This window comes from Daldinia decipiens (assembly GCF_022478715.1).
Source record: "Daldinia decipiens strain CBS 113046 unplaced genomic scaffold F4813scaffold_38, whole genome shotgun sequence".
Classification (NCBI taxonomy): Eukaryota; Fungi; Ascomycota; class Sordariomycetes; order Xylariales; family Hypoxylaceae; genus Daldinia; species Daldinia decipiens.
In genome coordinates this window covers 1-17,302 of record NW_026054581.1, presented here as the reverse complement: position 1 = coordinate 17,302, position 17,302 = coordinate 1, and the positions used below count along the sequence as shown (strand labels likewise).

At 43.7% G+C, this 17,302-nt stretch overlaps 6 protein-coding genes across 6 annotated transcripts; 2 read left to right on the top strand and 4 right to left on the bottom strand.

Annotated features, from left to right (window-relative positions):
* Positions 1-87: 87 nt before the first annotated feature.
* Positions 88-1,497, bottom strand: F4813DRAFT_399002 (S-adenosyl-L-methionine-dependent methyltransferase; the record flags this gene model as incomplete). The annotated part of the gene is made up of 5 exons (XM_049248117.1): positions 88-401; positions 461-915; positions 968-1,061; positions 1,139-1,262; positions 1,315-1,497. The coding sequence occupies 5 exons, from the start codon at positions 1,495-1,497 to the stop codon at positions 88-90; spliced, it is 1,170 nt and encodes a 389-aa protein (XP_049096221.1).
* A 1,609-nt stretch (positions 1,498-3,106) lies between these two features.
* On the top strand, positions 3,107-4,507 carry F4813DRAFT_392759 (uncharacterized protein; the record flags this gene model as incomplete). Its single annotated transcript, XM_049247319.1, has 7 exons — positions 3,107-3,206; positions 3,319-3,368; positions 3,421-3,776; positions 3,831-3,974; positions 4,028-4,132; positions 4,185-4,191; positions 4,256-4,507. 7 exons carry the CDS (start codon positions 3,107-3,109, stop codon positions 4,505-4,507), a joined length of 1,014 nt encoding a protein of 337 aa, XP_049096220.1.
* A 159-nt stretch (positions 4,508-4,666) lies between these two features.
* F4813DRAFT_392758 (uncharacterized protein) lies at positions 4,667-5,017 on the bottom strand (the record flags this gene model as incomplete). Its single annotated transcript, XM_049247318.1, has 1 exon — positions 4,667-5,017. The coding sequence occupies one exon, from the start codon at positions 5,015-5,017 to the stop codon at positions 4,667-4,669; it is 351 nt and encodes a 116-aa protein (XP_049096219.1).
* A 3,198-nt stretch (positions 5,018-8,215) lies between these two features.
* On the top strand, positions 8,216-10,248 carry F4813DRAFT_382713 (MFS general substrate transporter; the record flags this gene model as incomplete). Its single annotated transcript, XM_049245846.1, has 7 exons — positions 8,216-8,380; positions 8,443-8,498; positions 8,549-8,739; positions 8,794-9,011; positions 9,070-9,607; positions 9,665-9,844; positions 9,905-10,248. The coding sequence occupies 7 exons, from the start codon at positions 8,216-8,218 to the stop codon at positions 10,246-10,248; spliced, it is 1,692 nt and encodes a 563-aa protein (XP_049096218.1).
* Positions 10,249-10,770: 522 nt separating this feature from the next.
* On the bottom strand, positions 10,771-11,226 carry F4813DRAFT_398996 (uncharacterized protein; the record flags this gene model as incomplete). Its single annotated transcript, XM_049248115.1, has 1 exon — positions 10,771-11,226. Exon 1 carries the CDS (start codon positions 11,095-11,097, stop codon positions 10,771-10,773), a length of 327 nt encoding a protein of 108 aa, XP_049096217.1. The 5' UTR covers positions 11,098-11,226.
* Positions 11,227-11,562: 336 nt separating this feature from the next.
* Positions 11,563-12,854, bottom strand: F4813DRAFT_371130 (serine hydrolase FSH). The gene has a single exon (XM_049244589.1). It carries the CDS (start codon positions 12,633-12,635, stop codon positions 11,838-11,840), a length of 798 nt encoding a protein of 265 aa, XP_049096216.1. The 5' UTR covers positions 12,636-12,854; the 3' UTR covers positions 11,563-11,837.
* Positions 12,855-17,302: the final 4,448 nt, after the last annotated feature.

Sequence of the window (17,302 nt, the reverse complement as noted above, 5' to 3'; positions counted from 1 at the left end):
ATGCAAACCCTAGTGTGTCCGCAAAATCTTATAGATCGCCACCTCGACCAAGTCACATTAACTATTAGTACGGGGTCTGCTACTACTTTATTTGAGTGTGGCCACGATGATACCTAGCCCTTCACCCGGCGGTTGATACAGACCTTCGATTGCCAATCCGGCAGCAGGCAAGAGGTCCTTCCATTGACTCGCTACCCTTTCTTGAGATGAAATGACAAGAAACAATAAAATATCCCACTGTGCTGGAAAAAGATGACAACCTTCTTCAGGCAAAATCATATCGTTGATAACAAGATACGAGTATCCTTTCGTCATGGCAGCTGCGACATTTTTCAATATCTGAACGCATGCATCGTCTTGCCAGTCGTGTAAGACATACTTCATATAGTAGATACGGGCGCCTAGGGTAATTAGCAATGTAGCTCCTGGGGTCTTTTCAGGTGGGACGTAACAATTCTACCTTTTACAGGGGCTTCTTTGAAGAAGTCGACGGGGTATTTTTTAACCGTAGCGGGTAAATCAGCGACGGAACTATCAAGCACAAGTTGCTGATCTTGTAGGATGAGCTCTCCCTCCACGTCTGGAAACCTCTTGTAGAATTCTACAACGTCATGCCCACGGCCGCCACCAACGTCCACGAGCACGGGCAGATCCTTGTTATAACCCTCGAGTAACTTCTCCTTTACTGGGAACCAAGAAACCCAAGACGGGCTGCTGCCTCGGTCGCCTTCAAAAAACGTATTTGCGTTGTCCCATGTTTCTTTTGCCTCTGGCCTCGTGAACCAAGTGAAGAGAGGCTCTTCAAAGCCATGCGTGGCCTGGATAATGCCCTTTGCCGGATCTGTAGGGAGTTGATACCCTGCCCTTTTGAACCAGCTAGGTGCTTCAACCGCAGCTGGTGTACAGAAATCGAATCTTCCAACAATCAGCAAGCAGCATATGCTAGTTTTGGCAGGATTTCACTTACAAGTGTTTTACCATGCCCTCGCTGGTTCTCTGGCTTAGGTGACTTGACCACTTCGTCGATCCGTATAGGCCGTTACCCTTTTCGGCAACGTAGCCTGCTGCTGTTAGTATGCGTAGAAGTCGTCCTGTTCTATGGTTAACATGCGCAGACAAGAGTTTTTGCGATACGTACGGATCAATCTTTCATCGGCGCCGTTTTCCTTGGCTATCTGCTCTGCTGACACTACATCCTGCCTTTCGAGCATACGGAATACGTTCAACTGAAGACAAGTTCGAATGCACATCCAGACCATCGGCTGTGCCGAATTTGATTAACCTTGAACTTAAATTTGCAGGGATCAACCTTACAGCGAACGCAGCTTTCAGCATCCCATCCCCTGGTTTCTCTAAGGTGTTCTGAAGCTTCCGTACCGCCTCTAAAGCGTCTATTCGTGACGATTCGGAGAGATCTGATCCAGGCTTTCCTGATAGCGTCTTGGTGATCGCAGAAGCGATTTCAAGGGCTTCGAGCCTCTCAGATTCTGGAAGCATATTGATTATAATATGTAATATGTAGTGCTAGGAGAATAGGAGAATAGTTGCACTTGGGCCTAAAAAGAGTCAATGGAAATATAAAGGACTGAGAGTCGTCTTCTAAATGATGATATATAGACAAAGGGGTCTTCCGTGCTGTATAATGCCACTGATATTGTACTAGAACGTAGTTCTGTATTTAAATTAGAAGGCTACGACTGGAGGAAATCCCCTGACCTGACCATGGTAGACGTCGGTGCTGGGTTCTCGAGTCTGCTTTTAGTATCATCTACCAACCCCACCCTATGCGTAATACTGGTCGCTTAGAGGGATGTCTTTATGTATGAAAGCAGCGTAGGTTCACAACGGTTCGATGGAAGCGAATCAGCTCCTATACCACAAGCACCATCATCCTTGATAGAAAAATCGTGACAGGTGATATCAACCTATCACGGGTGTGAGGAATTAGCTGTGAACCAAAGTTAATTTTGCCTGCACTTGGCATACGCACAAGTATAATTGTTAGTAATATTGACTCACACCTTCCAAGAATACGGGGTGGCATAGCCTCCTTATAAGGTAGGCTTGGTGTCTGACGGCTACATTACGGGGCACCCCTATCGTATCACGACAGACTGCCTCCTCTTTGATGTCGGTTTACCCCTGAGGTTATACAAAGCCTCCCCATCTCGCCGTCCCCTAGTAGTCCTCTAGGTAGCCTCCGCGGTAGTATACTTTCTCAAACGGTCTGTCAAGTAATTTCTATCACAAATCCTACTCAAAAAAACTTTCCGCTAATAAAACACTATAAATACAAAGCTACTGTGAGAATTTACGAGTCTCGCCATAGTATACTACCTAGTCGAGACTAGAAGCAAGAGAAAAAAGTTAGAAAAGAAGGAACAAAAAAGAAAACCTCGTTCCGGCATCATTGATATCTTAGGATAACCCTAGCACACCATCCTAGGATGGCCTCTCTAATATATGTACTATCTCGCCGTACGAGGCTAGCAGAGTGAAAATCCTCGATGTTATCGTCATACTGGAGCACGATCATCGTCATCCGAGTACAGTGCCATCGCTATTTTAAATAATATCCACATAATCTTCTGTAAGGCCGTCTTAAATCCTGAATGGATGCTACCCCAAATAAAGTTGGTGAAAATTAGATAAGGTTCACACGTACGTTAATAATTACTAGATCTTGACCAGTGCTTATAATAGATGATACTCCCTTTCGTGCGATACGCCTCTCCTGGATAAACGGATGAACTTTTAGGGATACTGTATAGCACAAAATGAGAGGTAGGGTCCCAGGTCTGGTATCTGACTTTATTGAGGCACGCACTCCAAATAATGGGGGGGGGGGGCTTATTGAGTAGCCCTATGATATCCTAGCTAATGATTGGAAGGCCTTCCTGACGAGGTTTATATCTAAAAGATCGCATGGCTTCAATTAAGAAAACATGTCTCCCACAGCCTACGTCACTTTATAACCCTATCTACTATTTCATAATAACCTTTGGGGATAGCCAGCAAAACTTTCGTTTACCACCATCCCATTCTCTCTACACTCATCAAAACTTCAACCGGTTATCCGTATTGCCCTGATAAAGGAAATGAGGGAATGGCCACATATAGTAACTCGCCTATACTGATTGCCCTGGCCTGGGGTCTCGGATCATTGGTTATTGTTTTTTGTGCTGCAAGGCTTTGGATCAGAAAGGGTAAGCTGGCTACCACAATACGTCTGTTCGGTTACCCTACAAATCTACCCATCTTCCAATCCATCGGAGCTCTCAACACGAAGAAGACGTTGGTTAATCTTTGTTCTCGCAGTGATAATCGACCGAGCCAGCTGGGATGATATCTTCATGACTTTAGCTGCCGTAGGTTTCATCATCTGAGCTGCGCGGCAAATCTAACTGTGGTCTAAAATAGATATTCGCGATTATCTGCTCGGCATTCGTTACGACTGCTGTTCATTACGGACTCGGTAGGCACATCGAAAATATCACCGACCCTTACAGCAGACAGATGGCAATAAAATATACCATTCTAGCACCTTCGTTTTCTCTTGTATCGGCGACGCTTAGCAAGATCTCTATCCTGATATTTCTAACTCGACTAATTGGAGTTGCTGCTACGCGACTACATCTAGCCTGCCTCTGGACGTTAGGTGGCATCTTAGTTATTGCAAACTTTATCGCAATAGTCGTCCTCCTTCGTTTCTGCATCCCCATCGAGAAGCAATGGAACCCTGGAGTTAAAGGGAGCTGTATAAGCCCCGTACTCCAGTACGTAGCATTGATCCATCGATAGGAATAGCTACTTACTAAATCATCCTCTAGCTCTTATAGCGGCATCATCCCATCGGCATACACGGCATTCATGGATATTGTCCTAGCCGTTTTCCCGTCGATTATAATAACTCAACTCAACATCAGCCGCAAGATGAAGATAAGCCTCTGCTGCTTGATGGGGGGTAGCATATTGTAAGTACCTCTGATACATTACTGCCTTTTCAGGTTGACTAAAAGTTGCGCAGTGCTACCGGAGCTACTATTGCTAAGATCTATTTTATGCGTACCAAGAATCTAGGGAACCATAACGACATAACGTGGACTTGGAGCAGCATCGCGATATGGTATCTGTAAGTTGTAAATGCCCAGTCTTCGTTTGAGGAGCTAACTAACTTGGAATAGGTGCGAGGTACGGAGAGAACCCCTAAATAATGGCGCCAAGTTCTATCTTATATCATACTAATATGTTTTAGATGCACGTCATAATTATCGCCGGTAACATACCTACTCTGTGGCCGGTTCTAAAGGGATTTATAAAAAAGAAAGGTGGAAACTCGGGGAGCTCTGGATCGTACCTCAATGCTTCGGGAAATACTGAGAGGTCGGAGGCGGTTAGGCTATCCGACATGAATGGCACTAAGAAGGCCGGTCCGGCGACCAGGGTTCTTCGAGACATCGACGACATGCTCACGGTAAGGGCGTTGGATGATAATGGAGAGGCCTAGTTTTAATTGACCCGCAGTCTTTATTCTATTATCTAGGAGGATTTCGGTTGGCTTAGTATTCAACGTCTTTTAGATGAATATAAATATCAAAGTCCCAACCCCTTCGAATACGACAGATTTGTAAGAATAAAAGGTAGCCACTCCCCGATATGTATTCCCTTAATCTATACCCAGCGCCGCCTTGACTCTGGAATTCCAACCTTTGATTTTTTCGAAATGTATTTCTATGACCTTCAACTTTTTACAGGCGAGCTCGATCTTTAGCAAACTAGTGCAGCTAGGGCTGGCCTTTTTCTCTTCCTGCGTTTTAGCGTCCATGAGAGAATTGTGTGCAAGTCCAATGACATAGAGATGTCCGTCAACAGCGTTTTCTTCCTCCGAGGATAAAGGACCACGATTGCCGGGGTAGGCCATAAGGTCGCACTCGAGCTTTGAAATCGCCTCAACCAGGTCATCAATATCCTCTTCATCTATAATGATGATGTCAGGTAGCTTGTCAATCTTGTCCATGGTGGAAACTGCCGTAGTCGAAGTTGGTTTTGTGTTGATTTTGGTTTGCCTATCCGCAACTTGTTAGGGAAACAAGAAGTTCGTGTGGATGGTTTGGTTTAAAAAGTGGATGCTTATAGGAGGTAGAGATATCGGGTGTGGGCATGTTTAAATAAATGCTGCGTTACAATACCAGATGGATGACAGCATCAAGTACAATGTTTGCTTGTGGCCTGTTCAAGTTACAGATAGGTTCGCCATTCGAACTGGACGCATTTCAAGCTGCTAATTCACTACACAGCTTCAAGACGTAACGATATACAATGTCTCATCCGAAACAACGTGTAGCATATTCACCATTTGCGTTCCACCATGAATGTTCCACCTTGGGAACCGTAACCTTGTTTTCGAAACGAAGTTATCAAATGCCTTGAAGTCTAACTGCGATAAAATCACTGTTAATTGTTTTATAGTATCAAGTTTATCCATAACAAAAACAGACTTGCTGTCAATCGCTTAGATGTTATGGCATGCATATCGATGTCTAATTAGATAAACCAGCAATTTATGTAGTTGATGGCCTTTTGGTAGGTAGGTAAGTATGGATATTGATAGGGAATTTTCAAACGAAGAGTGACATACGAAAGATAAGACGGAATACATGGTAGGCATTCAGCTTAATTACGGCCTTATGTGTCTAATATATCAGCAGTATCCAAGTGATTGATGTTTTGCATTTCAAATTTAGGAAATCCTTTCAAGAACAAGACTACCTAATCACGTTAAACTACCCAAGCCAACATATTCCAGGGCTGACTATGTGACTCGGTGCTTGTTGAGAAAACCGTATACCTTAAGTACCTAGAAACGTAACTGGTTATATGATGAGACGAAAGTTTTGGTCAACCTTATCAAACTTGGTTTCAAATTGAACCTCGAAACTTGTAGGGATGGATTATGACGTTTTTGTTTTGTTGGAATCATGTTGCTTCCCTTAAAAAGTAAAAAAGAAGAATTTTCGATTCCAGTTTGAACTGTTGACTTCGAAAAGTTGGCTACCTCTGCATATTTGAAAATTCATTTGTAGTCTACCTAATAACCATTGAGCCAAACATTCAAAGCGCACTGCCGCCGCCAGCATGTACCCCGTGTCGAACCAGAGCACACATGCCCGCAGATGGATCTGTCTACGCCTTCGCCGGCTGCAATCGCGACTTAATTACTAAAACAGAAGCTCGAGGTTTAGAAGAAATAGCAAAAAGACTATCTCCAGAAGCCGACGGGAGGGAGCACTCCCATCCAGAGATCGGGCCGGTCAGTTTCGGTAGACCTCGCGGAACCCATCCCAAACACCGTGGTATTTGTCATCCCGGTAGACATCATCGAGGGATAATTGCCCTCTAACCTACGCACAGCAAGGACACAAGGTACAAGCTGGGGGCCTCGCTTGTATGCTCCGGAATCATTTGTACTTATTACGCATTATAACCTTCTGCCCGTCAAGACGTTTCCCCCGCCTTAGTTATTCCGACCTGCCACCTAGATAACACCTGTCAACCTCTCACCCAGCAACCTCCCAACTGCCCCTAGGTACTACGGATAGCAGTAACTATTTTCCCCTTTAACGTAAAAAGGTGACCAAAACGCGGTAATGATAAGTATTTAACGTTTTACTTTCCGTTCCGCATACCCCTTATACTAGAGATATTATTTGCATAGAGTTACGTGAGTACCTTGATTATCATCATCGTTATTGTAAAACAATATAAGACTTGATTTCTTGGCGTCTTTTAGATACTTGGATAAAATAGTTGCCTTCCGCTCCTGGTTCGCATCATGCCGTATCTGGCGAAACACACACATCTTCTACCTCCACTAGAGTTGTACGTAAAGTATAGATATAAATATTGAGAGTTGGTTTGTGCCTATCTAACTAAATTGTTTTAATGAGGCATTCTGAAGCTTAGATAAAGATATATGTCAATATTTTATTTTCACGAGCCCAGGTTGCGTTAATCTATCAGGAGCTGAATTATCTAGCCTCTAGCTAGTAGGCAACATATCGGAATTTTCAAAGTTAGGTCTGGCTGGAACTTCTCATATCATCACCCCACGGCTCATCGAAAGTCTAGTACCCAGAAGGCTTAGCTATAGAAGTAGGTTAGGATAAACTGGCCTAGTAGTTTTTAATGTGTTTTAGCTCTTCGCTTTAACTGTCTATCGAAAATCAACAGACTTTCATCAAGCGTTACTTGCGTCCTAATTGAGCAACGGAGTTAGGTGGAGCTGTGGGTCTAAACCACGACTGATCGCGTACCTTGTCGACGCTTGAGAATGAATAAGTATGGACTAACTTAATGGATAGGAAACTTAATACTGGATTTGAAATTGTTATCAGAAATATTGTGCTGAGATGGAAAGTTACCGAATTTCTTTCGGTGCTAGGATGAGTACCAACACACCAGTTCCACGATGGAGCCAATCAGAGTTGAGCAATAACTGATAATCGGAAAAAGACCCGATGGCGACACATCGCGACATTCCATCTCCAATTGTCATCATCAATCTTACCAGAGCACAGTTTACATAGCTTTGCGGAATTTTTGCTTTTCCAAGTATTTACTTCCTCTAACGTAGTGCTTCTATTGCGATTGAATATGACAAATTAGTCGATAAATATCTTGACGTTGACGACTTACATGCCGGTGAAGATTAAATTGTATATAGCAGCTACATGACATCCTTAGCTACATTACCTACTTGTACCTGCAGGATTTAAACACTATAGTTTCATTGGAGACCGTAGCATCGGATATGGCGAGCTATATCCGTGATACTAAGGCGTTCTGCAATGTCCATCACTGCATATAGAATGGCATCATCTCCCATGTGAGGAGGGTCAACATCCTGGATAAGGAAGAACATGTTATAAGTCTCTACCTAGATATTTGAGTGTGCTAGAGATATTTAGAAAACTAGTTTCCAGGTCCAGACCTGGCACCCCCCACGCCCGGGGACCCTGAGCCAGATCCCTAGCTGGTGGTAGTACATAGGGTAGTGCATAGCTAATTATCATTATCAATGATACCATTCTACCAGCGTCGTGGTACCCTCCTTCCAGCCCCTTACTAGGCGTATATAAGTCGCCAGTCCCGAGGTGCTGGGATTGTTTTGATAAGATCGGCCAACTTCACTTTCTTAAGCGAACGCTGCGCCAAAATGGCAACCGTTCTCGTCCAGGCTGTTGGAGACAAAAAGACGCCTACAGAGTCAACTATCTCGCTCGATAGTGACGGCGTACCGCCATTGGGAGCACCGAAGCAAGAGAGGCGCTTTTGGTTTCAACGTACCAAAGACTTCGACATCAACGCGATCGCGACACAAGTAATAATTTCACACACCAAACATAACGTCTACGGAAGTTACTAACGGATACATGTGTATAGCCTAGTGTATTTGACGATCCCCAGACGGTAGAGAAATACCAACCCCACGATGACTGGTATGTTACACTGACTTTGCAAAACTTGGCGGAATCTCATCCGGCAATAGGGAAAACGTTCACCGTTTCGATCCGAAAGCACGGTGGACGTGGGCGGAGGAATATGCGATTGTCCGGAAGATAGACTGGAGAATTATGATATGGGCTTGCGTCATGTTCATGGCGCTCGAGTTGGACAGAGCGAATATATCACAAGCCCTGACGGACGACTTTCTTAACGATCTTCATTTGTCCACGAACGGTGAGTCTGGTCTATGGGATCGCACTCATATCCACCGAGCTTATGAGTTTATAGACTACAATCTCGGAAACAGCGTGTTCAAGTTATCATTCTTGGTTGCGGAACTACCCTCCCAGCTTGTGTCTAAGTGGATGGGGCCTGATCGATGGATTCCGACTCAGATGGTTCTGTGGTCCATCGCGGCTGGGGGCCAATTCTGGCTCTCGGGTCGGAGCTCGTTTTTGGCAACGCGGGCTCTACTAGGAATAATCCAGGGAGGATTCATCCCTGATGTGAGTAGCCCAGCATCCAAGATCTTCAACTAAGTTGATGCTGACTGTTTGTATCTAGGTTATCCTATACCTCTCATACTTCTACAAACACCACGAACTGACCATCCGCCTCGGGTTTTTCTGGACTATGATGAGCGTCGCCGACATCCTCTCGGCGCTCATCGGCGCCGGTCTTCTGAAGATGAGAGGAGTTCTCGGGTATTCTGGCTGGCGCTGGTTGTTCTTACTGGAGGCTTTGATAACCCTGATCGTAGGGTTGTTCTCATTCGTCCTGATGCCGGCTGGCCCCTGTCAGACAGCTAGCTGGTTTCGAGGGAAAAAAGGTTGGTTTACACCCCGGGAGGAGACTATCATCGTCAATCGAGTGCTTCGAGAAGACCCGAGCAAGAGCGGTATGCACAATCGCCAGCCTATAACTCCGAAGCTGTTATGGAAATGCCTCAAGGATTTCGATCTTTGGCCGCTGTACATCATCGGACTTACCTTCCAGATCCCCTCCGTCCCAGAACAGCAGTACTTGACACTCTCACTCCGGCAGATGAAGTTTGACACCTTCACGTCAAATCTGTTGTCTATTCCGTATACGGTGATCCATAGTAAGGAAACCCGAGTACCCTTTATGATGATATAAATCCGCTAAATGCATGATATAGTCTTTACGATGCTTGCAAATACGTACGCAGCTGAAATCTTCGGGGAACTCACTTTTGTTGCAATGATTGGGCAATTATGGATCCTGCCTTTTTTGATATATCTCAATGTGGCCGATACGGCAAGCGCCAGTAGATGGGTCATCTGGACCGTGACAACGCTCTTACTAGCGTACCCGAATGGTACGTCGTTCCGAACCCCTGTCCTGTATTCTCGAGAATGTGCTGACGATCGATGATTAGCCCATGCTATTCAAGTCGCGTGGAACTCCCGGAATTCCAACACCGTGAGATCTCGTACGGTCTCGGCTGCATGCTACAACATGTTCTGCCAGGCCGGCGGGATCATAGCATCGAATATCTATCGGGCAGACGACGCGCCACTCTACCGCCGGGGTAATCGACAACTCATAGCTATTCTTGCCGGAAATATTGGCATATACATCCTCACTAAGGTGTACTACGTTCTCAGGAATAGGTATAGGGATAGAAAATGGAATGCTATGACTGCGGAGGAGAAATTAGAGTATCTGTCGACGACAACTGACGAGGGTAATAAGCGGTTGGATTTCCGATTTGCGCATTAAGGTGATGGTGGCTTATGAATATACGCATATAATAGCTAAGTTTCGATGAATTGAGAAACATCTAAGACCTTGAAGATACTCAATTGCAGGTGCATATCCGTTAGTGTGATGCGACCCCTATTTTGGGTAATAGAAGTTATCATACCACACTCCGATACTTAATATCCTGATAGTAAATATACCAACCTCAGTTAACTTATAGTATATAAATTGGCCTACAGTGTCGCAATATCACCGTAATAAACAGTTTCTCTGCATGATTTAGTAGTGAAAATATATTTAATAATAAGTATTCGTAGTTGACGGTATCAGGGAAGCATGATAACCTCTTCCAAGCTATGATAAAAGACCGCAGTGGCCCAGTGGCCCAGTGGGAAAATCAGCGTAAAACAATCAACGGAAAAACAGTGTGATTTTGTCTGGCTAGACCAGCCTGGACGCGTAGGGTATTAATGTACCCAACTCCATTTATTTGGCCCAAAGAAACTCCTGCCCTTCTCCTACTTGGCCTCGATCCTGATCCTAATCGGACTCTTCGAGCGCATCGCTTCGTTCCAATGCATACTGGATCTTGGACTCCACCGACTCCAGCGTTCTGATTCCAGCTTGGATTCTCTCTTGTTCATCTCTGCCCTGGAAGACTTTCAAATCTTCGGCTTTCTTGAGCTTCTTGTAGGTATCGACTATGTATTCGCAGTATTGATCATACATTTCCCTCTTCTTGCTAGATAGGATCTCGTCCTCGATGATTTTATCGTTGACTTCGGTTTCAAGATCATTAATATCTTCCAGAACGATATTGAGGCCTGCTATGTCCTCGATAGTGGAGGGCGCGCCTGAAAACATCATCTTGGCTAGATGTCAAGTCGAGAAGTTTTATTGTCGATAAGGCGAAAGGGGTGAAGGTACCTGTTGGCAAGCAAAGTAGTACTTATTGTGTGTGTAAGGCGGACATAAAGCAAGGCAGGAGAGTTCCGGATCTAGACATGTTTATATAGTAAAACGTCCATGGTATCCAACGTAGAACCACATCATGTATGAAGCTTGGCTTAGTGTATATGTGACGAGTATGATGACCGTATCCCCAACACCGATGCTAATATCTCATACGTCAATATCGTTTAACTTCTAGCTTGAAAGACGTGGAGATACAGGCAGGCTCTCGGCATCTAAAAACAATGCCTTCTTCATCCGACATGTCCAGGTGCGTCATCTGCTATGTCCCTAAAAGCAGATGTTTGAGTTTGCATTTGGTGAATTCCTTATTAGTCGACATTTTATAGGGGGGAATTACGTACATTTCGCTGTAATGTGAGTACATGCCATCGAAGGGGGGCCTACAGTCATTACACAGGCAAGTCATGTGTAGTCAATCATAATGTTTTCATGTTGCCTCTATGTGTCATATCCCATGTCCACTGACTGTTGGTGTTGGTTTGTCTAAGTCTACTCTGGTGGCAGTCTCAATCTTCGGATGATATCCCCTCTATTCCAATTAATTGTATGGTATGAAATCAATCCTCTTCTTAAAATTATGAAATTTCATAGCCGCCCTTGCACCGTACCCAGAATTGCAACAAGGAGATCTATCAACGTTTCAAGGCACCCTCCTTTCTTGCGACATCTAATATCTGCTCTACCAACGGCTGCACGTCAGCTCCTTTGAGAGGCACCCTATGCGTACCATCCCACTCAATCAATCTAGCAGTCCCTGGATCGCAGTACTCTTCCAATAATTCGCGATGCAGATTCAAACCCGGGTCGCTCAGTCCGTGAACGTGGATGGTCGGAAGCTTCAAGATGTGGTTCCCGCTCATCATTTCCATTAAGTCTGGTGCACCTGTGAGGCCGACCTGCGACGCCTCGCTTAGCATGGATGACTTGAATACTTCGGGGTCTAGGTTCACTATAGGCGCCCGTCCGGCCATGAGAACGGCGAACTTCCAGTCCGAACCGGCCTGCGCCGACCCTAGCTTCTCGGATCGGATCTGTTGCCGATATAATATGCTTGCGGCAATCTTGGCACCCTGGCTAAATCCAAGAAGCCCAACCCAGGGGCCGGTGGCGCCCGCTTGGTCATCAGCATCCATAGCATCTTTTAGAGAGGCGTTAATGTCTGCAACCGCATTTTCGTCTTCTAATTCCGGATGTTCGGGAAGCCAGCGGAGCCACCTTTTGAATGGACCGTGCTCTGCATAGACCGAAAGCACGTCCGGGCCGGCGCCAGATTCGTAAGGCGCCTCGGCATAAACCATGCGGAAATAAGGCTCTAGCGTCCGTGACACTACGCGGCATTGAGCCCTAAAGATACGAGCATTGGTTCCGCCGCCATGCAGACAGAGGATGCGCGGCAGATGTAAGGTCGTATCTTCACGGTTGGCGGCCATGATGCGTACCTAGGTATGTGGTATGTGGTATAGGTACTAGCAACAGCAATATATTATGTAGCGAAAGAGGATGGTCTATGTGAGGGGGGGGGCTATTTAAAGAATGTGGTCAAGTAGTAGATAGTGGATAATTGATGGCATTGTCAAAAACTCCGTATCCGCGTCTATAGCGGATCGTAAGCGGAAGGGAGCGGAAGGGAGCGAAAGGATCAGGATTCCTCGTCAGAATGTTCCTGCTAGCCAATTAAAATGCTGGGATTTGATATTTATTTCGGACTTCACCAACATTGGGTTAGTAAGCTGTGTCAGCTCACACTCCAACAATAGCCTAGGTTAGTGTTATAAGTGCCCTGCCTGTCAGATCCCACAGTGCAAGGGTATCGTACCACATAATAGTACATGGATAAACCTTCTTGATTTTTAATTGGCCGCAGTCTCTACCCTCGCTATAATGTATAGAACAAGGCCAATAGGACTAAATAAGCAGCCAAATTTCAGCCAATCGAGTTCGAGGTTGCATCCGAATACTCATTACTTCGTCTTTGTATATCAGATAGCAACAAGTCAACTCCAACCTTCAACCGTCTTACCATTTAAAAACGGACATAGATTTACTCAAAGGAAAAAACAGGTTGATTGAACCTTCACAAAAAAACAAATACTTAGATAGTAAGCTCATCGTGTATTAGGCTACTATTTAATCTACTCTAGACAGCATATTACTTACGGCAAACTACGGCAGAACCACCGAAATCAGGTTCAGGTTCTTGCAATTCTAAGCCCTTGCATCACCCCCTTAGACTTATTTCTTCGGTTCTTCTAACTCCAGCTCACTTTCCCCTCGTTCTTGCTGAAGCTTCTCCTTCAACAGCTGTTGCTGATATTCCTCTTGCATTTCTTTCTCTGTTTCCACGCCTTCTTCTATTTGATCATACATGTGGTGTATGTTAGTGAAGATGTCCCAAAGTACGGTGCATTTATCACAGTCTACGACCCTTGATCCCAAGTAATTGACATCTAAATTTGGACAAAACTTAGTGCACGCAAATTTATTGTCACAGGGATCATAGTTTCTGTAGTAGTGCGATATGTTCCCGCACATCGGACACTTCATTTCGGTCATGTCGCAGTGACACATCTTGGAGTATATGTGTGGTGATACAGAAAGGATTGCTGAGATTGGTGACGGGTGTTATGGGAATTGAATAAAATTACGGGATATGCTACTTTCTGATGAGTATCTCGTGATGGTTGGTGAAGAGGATGAAAAATGAAGGAGGCATATCGTTTTCAAATAATCGTTGTGTCAACAACTTTGTTACCGAAGAGAAATTGTAATACCGGCTCAGTTATCATGGCGTTATATAGTTCTACTACAACATCTTAGTTTTAAACAACCCATAAAAACATTAGTTACGTCTTAGGAGATCTGTTGGCAAACACCGTTGAAATAATAGCTGATAGACTATCGTCAAATATCCTACCATGCTTCTACCTTTTCCCACGAAGATCAGTCATTTGATTACCTAAAGCTACTATCACGAGGCTGAAACCAAAAGGTGCCATTGAATGAACATGACGTTCTGGGGAACCTAGAACATTAGATCCTTGCAGATTTGTTGCAAGGTCTGTATATATACACAAAGGCTGAAGACCGTGACTCCTAACCGTGACAGTTACCCATACAACTTGTATACCGCTGTTTTCACTGTCTAGATATTTACAAATGCCTTCACACTGCCCTAGGCTTATTCAATATTGACATTAACGGCTCTGCCCACACCATATGGTTGAGTAAATATTAAATCCTCTTATAAAATACCCAAAAATTAGGAAGACAGACATATCGTGAAACACTGTACCGATAATTTCCCCGTTCTAATTCTTTGTATAAATGTAACTTTAAATGATCAAGTTGGTGTATAAGTACCAAATCGCAAGGTGGATGGCTTCCTACCATGATTGGCTTGCTTGAATTCAAGTGTGGTAGTACTATAGTGGTAACCCCTTTTTAGACTTGACGCCTCAATCACTCCGGCCCGCGGCATGATAGACAATATTCGACCGGGCCACAACCTCAATCCGATATCGACATAAAACAGCCTTTATCTATTCAAATTCAAGATATGGGGGAATGACGATATAGGGACTACGGGCAAAACCACGTCGGGGTCGGGCTTTGATCACAAAAAAAGTATGACGTTGATTTTCTGCCTCCTACCTCACGATTGGGAGAAAAAAGGGGGGCGCTACATCGCTAGACTTGCGTATTTCGCGCGGGATCGAGACGAGTCGCGCACGTACATGCTGACTAGGTACTTTTGACTTCAGTAATATCCGCGAGATCAGAACTTATACTCTCAAGAACTCAGCTACCTCATCACTGCTATATACTAACATTTGCAGCCCCCTGTCTTTTCACCGGGTAACGAACTTACAGTAGGTATTGACCCTGTAAACGGGGACGAGTGGTGGGTACGTATACTTAACATGACCCTCGCAGTTTCGGTTAGCTAGTTGCGGATGTAGCTAGGATTAATCCTCTATTCGCACCAGAGCTGACCTCGGCAATCCTCGACAAACTCGAGAGCTTACTACCTGCGCCGGCAACAGTCCGTCCCGCAGGCTGTTTCAATCCAACCCCTATTTATGGCGCTAGCATCTGAGCTGCGGACCATGCGTGCTCGTACTTAATATCACAGAGTGGGATTTTGAGCGGATATAATGGGTTATCACCACAGTGGATGTGGCGTAAAATATTCCTACGCGTTAAATTTTACCTTTTATATCAGGACTTGACGACACTGTTGTAAATGTCTTCTGTGCACAGTGGGAGCATGATAATAGCTACCTAGAGTTTCTCGTCCATGAGTCTAGTCAGGAGGGTTTGAGCATATGGAACGCAGAGAAACCCCTACTGGAACCTCTACAGCCTATACAGGACTACGCAGTCGCAAACAGATCTGGATATTGGCTGAGGATATATTTAGGTTCTTGTAGAATTAACAACTACCTAGGTATTACTATTCAAAACTAACACTCTTATTCCAAGATAAAGCAACCAAAAGAGGCAATTCTCCTTTTACCATTGTACATCATCTCATTGTCTATCTCAATAGAGATAAATGTCGGGAGGTTCAGCTTTAGCAAACTAGAACTATGGTCAGAGTTCCACTGCATTTACCTAGATAGGCACTTCCCATTTTATTCCGTGTGAAAGAGTGAAGCGAATGACATGAGCAGGTCAGAGCTCGATCTCTAACTTCCCAGTAAACAGTCGACCTGTTGCAGATATAAAGGGCCAGCCGACGCTAGTCTTCTAGCCGACATTCGTATATCGCTCACGGGCCGGGAGGCGGCTATGTTCCTCGTCGGTCGGTGGAATAGCAGTCTCAGTTGTCGCTGGAGGGTGGTGTCCGGGTTAATCCTAGAGTCCTAGAGCGAATAGAGATAGGTTAGTAGTAGTAGAAGGTCAGAGTAAGTATCCAGGTAGTATATTATATCTAAAATAGGTGGAAAGGCTAAGGCGAAGGTCGTGGGAGTAATCGGTAGAGGTGGGGGGTTGGAGGGGATTGCCTAGTGGTGGAGGGGCAAGCGCAAGAAAGGGAAGAAATAAGGTGATAGATTAGAAGTAAACGATGGATAATTGTAGATATAACGGTGCAAAAATGTTATATCTGAAAAGGAGAAAGGCAATCCGTAGAGAGGAGGTAGAAAAGGTAGTAGGTACAATTTGGAGCAGTTGGTAGAATGAGAAAATAGAGTAAAGATTGGATTAATTAGATGAAGGTTGAAAATAATATAATATTTAGTCATAAAATATTCGATAGAAGGAGATGGATGGATAGGATTTGGAGGTGGTCGGCAATACATGTGAACAAATAAAAAACTAGTTAAGATGGGTTTGTAAATAGAGGTAACTGGATATCATGTGTTGGCGACAGATATATAAGATTAGGAGGTAGATATGGGAAGATAGCATTAGTAAAGGTTGAATATTCGAAAAGATTGGTGATGAGTTTAGGTTGTAAAGTGAAGGTCGATGAAAAAGATGGGAGAAGGATGTGAGAGTAAGGAGGGAGTGACTAAATATATATACTATTTAGGTGGACGGTCTGATTAGAATCTGATTTGTACTGATCCCGAAGTACTTTTTAAATCGAAGGTCATGGTCTACTGATTCCTAGGTAGAGTTATGTTGGGAAGTACGCATGTACCTCTTTTTGATTCTTCGTATGCAGATGATTTTAATATTGCTTTTGACTTTAAGCAGTAACTTTAAACGTACAGTAAAAATCCACTAAACGTACAGCATATCCACTTTTACGTAAAATAGTCCGATATATCACCTGTCAGATTAGTCAGCCATGTTAAGTGATTTGAAAATCTTTAATCTTATGTAAAATAGTAATATAATATGCGTTTTTACGATTTTATTTTAATTAATTAAATTATTAATAATATAATGAATTAAATTTTATATAATGTTTATTTAATATGTATTAATTATGTAATAATTAAGAATTTTATATATTTAAATTATATAAGTTTTAAAGATAAAATTTTAACCGGTATTATATAATATAATATATATACGTTAAAATAAATTTTAAATAAATTATTATTTATTTATTTATTTTATTATAAATTTTATTATATTATTATTA